The sequence below is a fragment of the Petaurus breviceps genome, unplaced genomic scaffold, assembly GCF_028583685.1.
Source record: "Petaurus breviceps papuanus isolate PSGF00001 unplaced genomic scaffold, PetGlider_PUasm1.0 90740, whole genome shotgun sequence".
NCBI lineage: Eukaryota > Metazoa > Chordata > Mammalia > Diprotodontia > Petauridae > Petaurus > Petaurus breviceps.
The window spans coordinates 7,472,375-7,485,740 of record NW_027187330.1 but is presented as its reverse complement, the minus strand read 5'-3'; the positions used below and the strand labels follow the sequence as shown (position 1 = coordinate 7,485,740).

The window sequence follows — 13,366 nt, the reverse complement described above, 5'->3', positions numbered from 1 at the left end:
TTGATCCTCCACAGGTTAATTGATGTCTCATGGTTCCATGAGATAGGATGTGGCAGACCTGAGAATGAAACACCAAATTTAGCCCACTTCCCACTCTTATCATCCCTCCCTCCAAAAAAAAATGCACTTTTCTTTTTTCCCTGTATGGAATGTAGGTTTTCTGAACTTAAAAAGATTGGGGCCACATGGATGAGTGAATTCTGGTAAATTGAGGAGAGAAACTCAGTTTGCAAAGAAAAATCATGTTTACATCTGTAAAACGTCAGTTCTTGGTTGAGTCTTTAAAAAATAAAAGTGTTCCTTTACCCTGAAATCATCATTAACAGTGTGCCTGGAGAAATGAAAATCTGAAGGGATATAGTTAGGGCCTTTTGTTTTGCTGTTTAAAAAAAAGAGAAGAGATCACTGGTGGGTTGTTGTTCAGTTTCTCCAACTCTTCTTGGGGCAAAGACACTGGAGTGGTTTGCCATTTCCTTCTTCAGTTCATTCTACAAATGAGGAACTGAGGCAAACAAGGTTCAGTGACTTGCCCAGGGCCACAGCTACTAAGTGTCTGTGGTCAGATTCGAACTCATGAAGAGGAATCTTCCTGATTCCACTGTGCCACCGACCTGCCCATCACTGTCAGGTAGGAAAGGGAAAAAGAGGCCCTTCATCAGTTCAGCATTGTTTTCGAAGAGCCAGGGAATGCTGGTGAGAAAAAAAATGAGCTGTTGGGCTCTCTTCTAGGCTTCCCAATGAGCTCGCTACTGGTCAAGCAGGCATTGAGGATGTGCAAAACTGTTCCAAGAGGCAAGTATAATATGAACAATGGATATTAAGCTTAAGGGACTGTATTAGTGTTATGACTGGATCCTAAAAGTGATTTAAAAACTGAACCATGTATTTGACAGAGTAGAAAGGGCAGGTATGGGTGACTGAGGGAAAAGGAGGTGCATTTATGGATGGTTAACATCTTCTTAGTGTCTTCAAGGGCTTCTTCTAGTTCAACTTTATAAAGGAAGAAACTATGGTCCCAAGAGGGCAACTTGCCCTGGGTCCCAAGACTAGGAAGTGGCAAAGCAATAATTAGAACCATTCCTCCTGGGTTCCAGCCCAGCTGTTTGGCCTAGATTGCAAACTCCTTGAAAGTAAGGACTGTGATTTTTCTTCTATCCTTATATTCCAGGTACTAGGACAATGTCATGTACACAGTCAGCATTGAAATCTTTATGAATTCAGACACTCTGCTCTATTCAAATTCTTGAGCAGAGTTTTCTAAATGTCCCCTTTTCATCTCCTTGTCATGTAACAATAAACTTGTTGGGGGGAAATTTGCTTAACAAATTTTAAAAATTCATCTGAAGAGACTTGACTGACTTGGCTATTTTTACTGCTTTATTATTTTCCTCCTCCCTCATATGCAAGGCATATGGTATCCAGTCTACAGTCATTCCTGCCACCAACACACCCAGCATGGCAACTGGCTGAGATGAGTGTAGACATTCAGCATTCGATGTCATTGTGTACCCTAGCATCTCTTTCCATGGAAAGATTGCTAGGAACCCTAAAGAAACATCAATGAAGAGACTACAAAAACCCCAGGAAGTCTCTTCCATCATTCTCCATTTTCTGTTACCCTCATTTTACAAATGAAGAAACTGATGCTGAAAAAGGTGATGTGATTAGTCCAAGGTTACATAGCTAGGAAGTAGCAAAGCACAATTCGAACCCAGGTCCCCAGATCCATCACAAAGGTGATGTTAATTAAGAAAGGGCCTCACTAAGGTAAGTGTCCTTGATTTTCCTACAAAGCCGATTCATTTGTTCTGTTGTTAAAGCACTTCTCCACTTTATTAACCAGCGTGTAGAGTTCTGTCAAACATTGGATACATACCCACTAGCATTAAAGAATTCCTTTGATTTCTCTGGAGAGTACTCCTAGAATTCTCTTTTCTGATTTTGTTGTCCCCAACTCCATTCAGAAATTGCAGCTAGGCTGGTCTGTCTGTTCTGTTGAGCTACTTGGCAACTTACATCTTAATTTTGGTATGGTATAGGTTGCAGGGTAATGAATGTTTAGACTAGATATGTCGGATCCTGGCTTCTCGAGCTCAAAGTACCAATCAAGAATAATACCTTCAACTCTAAGCCTACTGACTGTAATACTGAGATGCCACCATGGTCAAGGTAGCGTTGGAGTTATGGGCTCAGAAGGGCAAGTGATTGAAGGAAGAGTGGTATACCATCTTCTATTTCGGGGGGGGGGTGGGGGGAAAGGGAGAGAGTGACTTCAACCTCCCATGGGAAAATCCAGTAGCAATAAAGAAGATGTGTAGACCCCATATCAAAATCAAAATTTCAAAATAAACATTGATAAGGTTGAAGATATCTAGAGAAGGGGCAACCAGGATATGATGAAGGTCCTGAAGTTTGTGCTATATAAAAATGGGTTGAAGATCTGGAAATGTTTAGCCTAGACTTATGGGGGGCATAATTAATTAACATACATTTATTAAGAGCCTAGCCTACTATGTATCTGGCACTGTGCTAGTGACACGGAGACAATTTTTGTCCTCAAGGAACACACAATCCATCCATTGTAGGATATAAAATGTACACACATGAGCACATACAAAGTCAATACATGGTAATTTTAGGGTGTTCATCATTAAAAATTGGGAGGATCAGGAAAGGCTTCATTTAAGAGCTATTAAAATGAGTTTTGAAGGAAGTGAGGAATTCTAAGATAGGAAAGTGAGGAGGGAAAGCCTTCCTGGCATAGTAGATAGTCTATGCAAAGGCATGGAGAGGGAAGTTGTAATGTCCTGACTGATGAGCAGGAAGGTAAATCTGGAAGCAACATAGAATGCATTAGTGGAAGTAATGTATGATGAAGTCAGGTCATGGAAGGCCATCTTCAAATATTTGAAGGGTTGTATTTGGTAGGACTAGACTTTTTTTCTTTTTGCTTCAAGTTCTGCCCTCTTGGACCAGGTAGATGATAACTGCAGACATAAATTAGCCCTTTCAGGGGAAAAAAAAATTCCTAGCATCTAGGTGGGATAGTGGTCTTAGAGTCAGCAAGACTTGATTTCAAGTCCTACTTCAAAAACTTACTAAGCTGTGTGACCTTGACTTAACTTCTCTCTGACTCAGTTTCCTCATTTATAAATTGATTTGGACTCCATAGCCTTTAACCAGCCCTTGACTTGCCTAAGGCCTCGAGGCCACAGGTTCCCCACCCCTGGGTTAAAAGGTAGTAGGTACCTCCCTATTGGAGGTCTTCACGTAAAGGATGGATGACTATTTGCCAGGGAAGACGTATAGGGACTTGTAGTACAGGCTGGACTGCACAATCTCCAAGTCTGTGATTTCAGTCTCCAATACCTTCATAATAGGATGTGCCATTAATTTGAGGTTGATGGAAGTGAAAATCCTAAATATGCATTATTTTTCAAAATTTGATCTCTGATAACATTCCATAAGGCCAATGAGTTTATTTTGAAGACACTTCTATACCTTAAACCATCCTTAACTAAGGATCCGCTAAGTGACCTTTCCTGATGAACCCAGGTGTAATGTCCAACAACCACTGCCAATTTTTCTTAGTATAAGAGCTATATTTAATTATCTCTGAGGATTTTGTAACATTTAGGAGAATGTAAGCCCCTTGAGGCCAGACTGCCTAATTTTTTTTTCTTTGTAGTCCCAGTGCCCCACACATAGGTACTACTCAGTAAGTTCTTGTTCACCCATTGATTACTCTTCCATAAAAGGCTTTAATTGTCCAGATTCACCTATGTGACTTGATATGGTCTTGTTTAGGGTACACACCTCAATCTGGCCTCTGTTATCACATTCTCATCCATCTAAAAGCCAATGAAGTCTGGGGCTTGTCATTTGCCATCAAATAGCCCTTGTTATATCATTTCATCTCAAATTAACACACACTAAACACTATTCTCAATGCAAAATGCTGAGGTTTAGGGATTCATTCCATGATAAATATAATACAAGATTGAGTGTAATGAGGCAAAATAGAATTCTGGCCATTTAACCTCTAGGAAAATTTGAGGAGGGGGAGAAAGCTTTCAGTTGGGAGAATCAGGAAAAGGTTCATTGAAGAAACAAATCGTGGACTGAGCCCTGAATGAAAAGGATTCCAAGTCAGATACAAAATTTTATGTATGCCAAGTAAGATGGGGTGACCCTTGCAACATGCTCAAAGGTAGATGATAGTATGTCAAATTTGAGGAAGCACCAAGTAGGTCCATTGTGAACAAAGGAGACTCAATCCAGAATGAGGCCTGGTGAATCAGACTGTACCAAAAGCCTTTGTTCTTTATTACTGAGACACAAAACTGCTAAAGATTAAAAAAACCCCAACCCCCCCCAAAAAAAAAACAGGCATTAGCAGCAGTGTAGACCTGATCAGTTTTAAGACTTTTGATCCCTGCTAAAGTACAAATGTCCAAAATGAGGCAGAGGTGGGGAAAAGGCTGTCGTAATGGGCCTTATGAATCTTTTATATCTCGTTATAAAAGAGCTCACTGAAAACTTCTCTAGGGATGTGTTTAGATAAATAGCTAAGGAATACTGTGGTCTAGGAGAGAAAGAAACTGCAATATAGGAGAAGAAAAGGGTTGCTCTAAGTTCCCTTCACAATCACAATCACTGCTGCGGCACTGCCAACACGAGGCCTCTGAGATAAGACGTTCAGGCAACAGAATTTCCTGCATGCTTGACCTCTACCATGGTTACCCCCAAATGAACTCTGAGGAACAATTTTTCTGCCCTGGGGTAATGAGGGACTCTGCCCCAAAGATACGTTCTCAATCACCTGTCTCTGGACTCTGTGTCACCTGCTGTCACCAGGTCACACAATGTAGAGAATGTCAGCTAGGCTGGCAGCCAAACCACCAAGCCCAGCCTCCAAATTTCTGCCACTTTGTTTTATTCAGAGAGGATAGAGAACCATCAGGCACTGAGGCAGGAGAGCTGGGCAAGAAGCCAAACTCTGCAGTCAGGATTTGCACATCCAACTCCACCCCCAAAAAATGAAATTAAAGTTAATTCTGTCAAAAACACACTGAGAATGACCCTAAAGAGTTAGAAGAAATGACTCTGGCATTGAAACAACACATTTTTAAAGCAAATTTAATAAAGAATGCAAAATATCCACGTCCCACTTCATTCAATACAGGAAGCATGTAGGACCATGACAGAAGAGCTGATGGGGCTGCCTTGCTGGCTGCCAGGGGATGTAATCAGAGGCTTTCCCATTGGACATCCTTCGGGCCATTGTGTAGAGCCCTGGTCTCCAGCCTGGTAAAGGTGCAGCAGAACAAGTTCAAATCCTGCAGTCATTGTAACGACATGTGATGGTCCCTGGGACCCTGAAGAGGGCAAGCACCTCATACTCCTTGGAATTAGCAATATTGGCCTCTAACTTTCACGCATGGTCTTCAGCGATCCTTTACTTTCCCTGATAGCCCTGATACAATATATAGCATTACAGAAACCAGGACAACGACAGCAAGGGAGTATGGGATTCCTTCAGTATTACTCATGATGCATGAGCGGACAGACACCTAGGACAGCAGCTCTGCGGGAACAAGAAACCAGATCAAACAAAATGCAGAATTAAACTGGATTTTTTTAGTTGCTTTTACTTTGGAACCTTTGTGCCTCTTGACCCAAGAGTTAAGGTGCCCAGAGTAGAAAAAAACTCTTCCATTTCCTTCTGTAGAAGCTGATTTCTTTTCTCAGCATCCTCACGAGCCCGCTCTGAGTTTCTCAATCTTATTTCCAGCATTGTGAATTTCTTCCTCTCTTGGTCTAAGTCTTCTTCTAACCGGGCCATCTGTTTCTTTAAGCCGGAACTGGCTTCCTCAATTCTTAAAACCAAGAGAAGAGACATGATTTTAGTCTTTGGCTATCCCAACAGAGGACAGAAGCAGTTCTGAATCCCTGGCTAGCTAAACCTGTTCTATTTGTCTTGGGGTTGGCTCACTGAAAAAGACCTTAGAGTTGGTGGGTGAATCAAACCGCACCACTAACTCACTAAAGGTCTGTGACTTTCTTGTGGCACTTTAGACACTCATGGACAGAGCCCAGTATCATAATTATTTGTTTATAAGACTTATTTCTTTCTTGAAGGCAAGAACCCCACCTGCTTCATTTTTGTAACTTCTAAATATACAAAAAGAATCCCCATAAGTTGTTATCCAGTATCTGCCTGAAAACCTTCAGGAAAGGGGAAACTCTCCCTCCCACCCTTTTCAGATGTCCCATTCCACTTCTGGCAGCTGCAATTGTTGGAAAGCATTTCCCCATATCAAACTTAAGATGGTCTCTTCTTGAATAACTCCCACTTTGGCCTTCTGGGCCAAAAAGAACAAGCCTGACCCCTCCTCCACGTGACAACCCTTCCATACTAGAAGACAGCTATCATGTCCCACCCAAGCCTTTGATTCTTCAGGATTAACATGCCCAGTCCTTCCACCTGATCCTCACAGGTCATCAATTCAAGATTTTTCCCCATCCTGGTGGACCTCCTCTGGACATTCTCCACATTAAGCTTTTCTTAAAGTGAGGTGCCAAGAAATGAACACAACACAACACTCAGGATGAAGCCTTAAAAGGGCAGATACAGTGAGAGCACTGCCTGGAAGCCATACCTCCTAATTAATTCAGCCCAAGATTCCATTAGTTTTTTGGGTACCACATCACACTGCATTGCAATCTACTAAAAACCCCATATCTTTTTTCAGATCTGTGCCCAGTGATTAACACAGTACTTGGCACACAGTAGGTGTTTAATAAATGCTTGTTGGTCAAATTATATTTATTCATACCTTTCCCATTTTATACTTGTAAAATGATGTTTTGGTACTTAACTGCAAAGCTTTACACTTATCTTTGTTGAGTTTCATCTAACTGAATTTTGATCAAATTTCCTAGTCTTTTCATGACCCTTCTGGAGCCCGAATCTATCCATCTACTGTGTAAGCTTTCCCTGCCCACTTCAAATGTAATGAGCATGCGGTCTATGTCATTATCCAAATGTTAACCAGTACCGTTGCCAAGCACAAATCCTTGGGGAACACCACTAAAGCCCTCCCTCCTGCCACACTGACAATGAACCATGAACAACTACTCTTTGAGTTCTCCTACCCAACCAGTTTGGAATTCATTCATTATATTTTTGAAGCTTTAAAGGGGTATTTAATATGTTGACAACCATAAGGCCATGTAGTAAGCCCATGTAGGTATCAGAAATCAATTTTTTGTAGATGTTAGGAATACACGACACAGGACCCCAGTCACTTAAAATATTAAGGAGCTGCCTAGAGCGCTGAGATGTTAAGTGGTCCAAAAGCTAGTTTCATCTGATTATTTTACTCTAATCCATTTCTCTCCATCTTCACAAGAACAGTATGAGATTATCAAAAACTTTTCTAAAACCTAGGCAAACTATAGTCAGTCCCAACATTCCCCCTTCCTTTACTCGTTAGGTAATTGCTAAAAAAAAAAGAATGATGTCCCCCATAACTTGCTATTGAAGTCATGCTGGCTCTTTATAATCACTGAGTTCTTCTCTCAATGTTCACCAAACCTCTAAAGTTCTGTTCTAGAGTGTTCCGAGGAACCGAAGTCAAGCTCGCTGGTCTGTAGTTTACAGCCTTTTATGACAATCAGGACATTTGTCTTCCTCTAGTCTCAGGGAACATTTCCTATCTTCTTTCAAATATCACTGCAAGTGACTCAGCACCCATGTCTGCCAATTCTCTCAGCACCCAAAGGGTGATGGTTCTTCCTTCTGGGCCAGGTGAATGGGACTCATCAAGCACAGCCAGGCATTATCTTACCATCTCCTTAACTTCTCTTGGGTATCTTGATGCCTAGTTGGTTATTTTGGTTCTGACACCCCCAGTGTCCTGTATACAGCTGTACCCATTTTACAGACCAGGAGAAACTAAAGTTCAATGACAGCTGTTGCTCATCCTTGTTCATGTGGTGAGTATAAGTGTCAGAGCTTGAGACCCAGAGCTCCTTAATCCTAACTCCAAGACTATTTTCACAACAGCATGCTGCCTCTTCTAATGAGGTGCAGTGCGTACAACCCCTACCTGGTTTGGGAACGGGCTTCTAGTCACATGATATTCTCATCTGTGAACTGGGCATGACGGGTCCCTGGGGATACCTGTATTATTACACCTAAAGTTACGGGGATACTATAAGGACAGGATAAGGCTTTATGAACCCCAGAGGGCTGAGGTAACACAATGATGATAGGATATGGCCATTAGATTCACTAGTACTACTGACTCAGAAAGAGCTGTGAGGTGAAAGAGTCATAGATTTAGAACTGGAGGAAACTTTAGAAGTCACCTGCTCCTCTTCCCTCATTCGAGAGATGAAGAAATTTATGTCCAGAGAGATTAAGCGACTTGGAGTAGAGACAGGATTCAAACCTAGGCCTTCTGGCTCCAAATCCAGGGCCCTTTCCATTATACCACATTGGTTTTCAAAGTTTTCTCTTCACAACAACCCTATGACACTGCAGGATTACTATTCCCATTTTATGAGTGAGATAAAATGTCTTGGCCATGGTTACATAGCTGATAGATATCTGAAGTCTGATTCATACCCAGGTCTCCTAATACCAGGTCCAACATTCTACCCACTACTCTACATTGTATGTTTAAAGGAGAATCTAGGGGCAGCTAGGTGGCACAGTGAATAGAGCATCAGCTCTGGAATCAGAAGGACCTGAGTTCAAATCTGGCCTCATACATGCAACACATTCACTAGCTGTGTGACCTTGGGCAAGTCACTTAACCCTAACTGCCCTGCCCTCCCCCCTCCAAAAAAAAGGGAGAATCTAGTCCTGTTTGATCAGAGTTGGGGGCCCAGAACCATCTAATCCAAACCTTTACCTACAGATGATTCCCACTTCATCATACTTATTGGGTGGCCATTCAGGGCCCTTCCTTGAAAAGATGAAGTGAAAAGAAATTCATGAAACTAGAGGGCATAAAGTTATAGCTAAATGAGAAGACAGCTCAGAGATTCTCCTTGGAAGGACAAAGGAGCAATCTGAAGGGAGTATTTTTCTCATCTGCCTAAAGACAATAAGAAACATCATTTCATGGGCACTTGGCTGTCTCACCTTAAGAGTGCTCAAGAAGAGTGTAAGTGAAAAAGGCCACCATGAAGATCACTGCAGTCTCCCATGTGGCCCACTTGGTGGCAGAGGATGGAACAGAGAAATTCCACAAGCAGCCTCAGCTCTTCCAGCCAAGTCTGCAACTTGGTACACACTCTGGCCCTCTGTGTCTGCAATACGAACATAAGCATAGGAAAGGAAAGCAAAACTTGGCTGGAAAATGTGGTTCAAGTTTAAGAAATTAAAGAGGCCAAAAGCTTGTTGATTACAAAGAAGACTCATACCTGCATTTCATGAATACTCTTTTTAAGAAGCAAATCAGAGGGTGCTGGATGGAATAAGCAATAACTAACATCACAAAAGTCTAACTGACTATACCTTATCAGACAGAAAATGACTGGTTACCAGTGTGCAAGACCAGGGCAGACTGTCTGTGTTCAGATCATTGATCAGTCATAAAAAGGTCACTATTGCTACCAAAATAGAAGGATAAAGACAAGAAAGACAATGTGTGGAGGTGCAAAACTACAACTGACCAATTTAAACCAACTGTGGCCCTTGAAACATGGGAAATAAACAACAATAAAGGCAATGGTTCTGAACTAGAGTATTCTTTGAATGTTTCATCAATGTAAACCTGATGCCATCATAAGGAGACAAATAGAACCTAGAAACATCTCAGTCTCCAAATCTTGACCACTTTGCCAAACAGAGATATGCTGCCAAAGGTCAGCACTGATATGGTCAGGTAAGTTTTAAACAAGAGACCAAAAGGCAGATTTGCCACTGTTTTAGTAGCAATCTATTTTTATCACTGAAGATGATGGAACCAACTACAGTTGGACTTAGATATTTCAGTACCTTAGGAAGTAGAAAGGATACTTAAGGGGGTACAGATGGCAAAATAGCTAGATTTGATGAAATATATTCAGAAGAAATCTATACTAGAAGCAAAAAAATCAATATTCAAGTTATCTCAATGAAGGGAAGACTGAAACAAATGGAAAAGATCACAATCCATTAATATTACCACGAATGACTTTCTAATCGTTACTTTCTAGTGTCTCCAAAACATTTATGAGAATGAATTAAGCACACATTGAGGATGTACTTGATGAAAATATTAGAAAGAAACAAGAAGGCTGATTGCTACAACAGAACATACAGTATAATCTTGCAGTTGACTGAGAGGTTTAGAAAATTCAGGATCCATCTCTAATTGTCGATTCCAAAAATGCATTTGATTCTGCAAATTCTGCACAATCTTTAAAGGCTCTCTTCCATCAAGGTGTCTCTTAAGAATATGTCAAGATCATAAAACATTCCTTGGAAGATTAACTCACAAAGAAAACTTTGTTCATTGATTTTATGATCACTGGAATCAAGCAGGACTTGAAACTGGGAGAAATACTAAAAGCATTCTCCACTGGCATGCAGTCTTCTGCACAAAATCTAAATGGAACATATATTTATATCATTCCTTATATGGTGGTAGTCTCCAACTGCTACTGTTATGAATCAACATCACACTGTTCACAATGACCCTGGAACATTACAGGATCCCTCTACAGGTACCCAGGTGAGATTGCCTTCGCAATCCACACAAGAAGACAGAGTGGATGAAGAATGCATATTGCTGAAATTGTAAGTGGTAACTGGATGGATCAAAGGATAAGAGAATGAAGACTGGCATGGACATTGGAGGTCATTCAGTACAACTCTTGCATTTTACAAATAAGAAAACTGAAATCCAAAGAGGCTAAATTATTTGCTCAGAGTCACATAGCCAGTATCAGAGACAAAGTGTGAACTCAGATCTTTTTTAATTCTGAGCCCAGCGCCCTAGTTACTGTGTTCATTAGCACAGACATCTTGGACAATGGCTGCAGATACATCATAAGCTGGCTCCATGATTGAACAGGAGGCAGAAAGTAGATTGGGTCACTGGGCATCTGTGAAATGCTTTCAAGGACCTCAAGCAGCAACTTGCCACAAAAGTCCGTCTTCTTAAAATTAACATCCTTTAGGTGATGCCACATGGCTGCAACTCTTGGCAACCTATGATCTCAAGAAGAACCAAGACTGCAATTGATTCAAAGGATAATTTAAGACAGCTAGGTGGCACAATGGCTATGGAATGCTGGGCCTGGAGTCAGACTCACCTTCCTGAGTTCAAATCTGGGCTCAGATACTTTTTAGCTGTGTGACCCTGGACAAGTCACTTAACCCTGTTTGCTTTAGTTTCCTCATCTGCCAAATGAGTTGAAGAAGGAAATGGCAAACCACTACAGTATCTTCACCACGAAAACCCCAAATGGGGTCACAAAGAGTCAGACATGACTGAAACAACTGTACAACAAAGGATAATGGAAAGAATTATGGCATAAGTAGCTTGTGGCATTCTATCAGATGTATGTGGTATAAAAATCAAGGATGAATGGGGGGGGAAACAAAACATATAGTAAGAGCAAGAAAAAATGGAAATAGTCTGAGTTTTGTATTACCTATGAAAGAGTAGAAGACTCAGATACTAAAGCCCATCAGGCAGGCCACCAATGGGGGGGGGGGAGGGTCAATGGTAGGACATCCTTACAAAGTCCACATTAGGAAAATGGCTTGTGTTCTGTTCCAATGGAGTAGTCACAGCAGAGACAACTTAGATGGCCTCTATTTTGCCTGCCAGATCTCTGACCCTATCTACGTTGGATGCTGAGTTCCCCAGCACTTAAGAATTCTCCAAGGTCATAAGGAGTAATAGTATATCTAAATTTTGATTCCAGGCCCTCTGGCATTCCATCATGAGCTTGTGTGGGGTGGGGGGGAGGCACCACCATATCAGAGTAGGACATAAGATCTGGATATAGCTATGTATATTTTATGTAGCATATTATAGAAACGTGTAATATATAAATATATATGGACTTATATTTGGAAATATAGGATGACAGAGAGAGGGACTTAAAAGTCAGGTGATTTTTAATTCTGGCATAGCAGGTAATGCTAAATCACTTACAATAGTTACTGACCAGGGCAAAGGTGAGATCCTACTAATCTGACCAAGGTGTACAGTATGAAAGGGAGTGAAAATAGTTCTAAGGCCAGCTTGGAGATTGGGTGCTGTAATTCTTGCATCAGATGATAAGGGCCTGGAGTCAAGTGGTGGGATTCCCCACACGTAAATCTCCTCTCTACCTCCCTTCTACCATCTGGGATCCATTCCTTTGGTCCTTCTGCATCTCCATTAATGCCACCCTTGGGGGTAGGGTAATGAGAACAAGGTAAACATTAAATGGAGGAGAGGCTGACAAAGACAGTTCCCTTCTTCATTTGCCTTGATTGCTGGGAACCTAGAAACAGGGCAGCTACTCAGTCACCCTAGATAATATTGTGAACAAGCCCACTTCTTCCCACATCTTAAGAACATCGAGTTAGAGTGAAGGGACCCTGGGAATTACTGAATCCAACCCCTTCATTTTACAGAGGAGAAGGTGGTGTGTTCCAGTGAAAAGAGGATAGGGACTGGAGCTAAAGGCCTGGGGTCACATCCCACCTCTAGCAAGTACTAACTGTGTGGCTTTGGGCAAGGTCCTTAACCTCTCTGGGCCTCAATCTCCTCATCTGTAAAAATGAGAGGGTCTGACTAGATGATCTCTAAGAAGCCCTCTACCCTCCAGATCTCTGACCCTATCTACATTGGATGCTGAGTTCCCCAGCACTTAAGACTTCTCCAAGGCCATAAGGAGTAACAGTATATCTAGATTCTGATTCCAGGCCCTCTGGCATGCCAGGATGAGCTTGTGTGGGCTGGGGGAGGCACTCTAGTTTTTAAAGGAATGATTCCTTTTCCTTTGTGCTCTGGGCCAAGGGACACAGGCTCATTTTCAGAGCTTTTTACCAAGGTTGTCTCTCCTCTCCAATTGCTTGTCCTGCTTCCTTATCACCAGGTGATCAGAACACAATGAACAGTTTTCCTGGTCACTCCCAGGTCAGTTACAGTCTCCTTCTTCTAAGCCTGAGCCATTTTTTCTGGGCCTGGAGACCAAGCTACTCCTATAGCTGCAAATGCCTCCTGCACACATACCAATTACACCACAGACATCCACCCTCCCACCACACGCCTAAGTTTCAGGTAGGAACCTGAAACACCTTATAATCATTACTCATTTCTGGCTCATTCAGTCCTTATCCTCAGATGTTGTTTTATAATTTAAT

General features: G+C 41.7%; 1 protein-coding gene across 5 annotated transcripts in view; it reads right to left on the bottom strand.

Moving 5' to 3' along the window:
- Positions 1–5,123: 5,123 nt before the first annotated feature.
- ARHGAP22 (Rho GTPase activating protein 22) overlaps positions 5,124–13,366 on the bottom strand; it is a 424,298-nt gene continuing 416,055 nt past the window's right edge. For all 5 annotated transcript variants that reach the window (XM_069067251.1, XM_069067252.1, XM_069067253.1 and 2 more), the window contains one exon: positions 5,124–5,879. In XM_069067251.1, the coding sequence (XP_068923352.1) occupies positions 5,651–5,879 (229 nt within the window). In that variant the 3' untranslated portion in view covers positions 5,124–5,650. The remainder of the gene's footprint in view (positions 5,880–13,366) is intronic.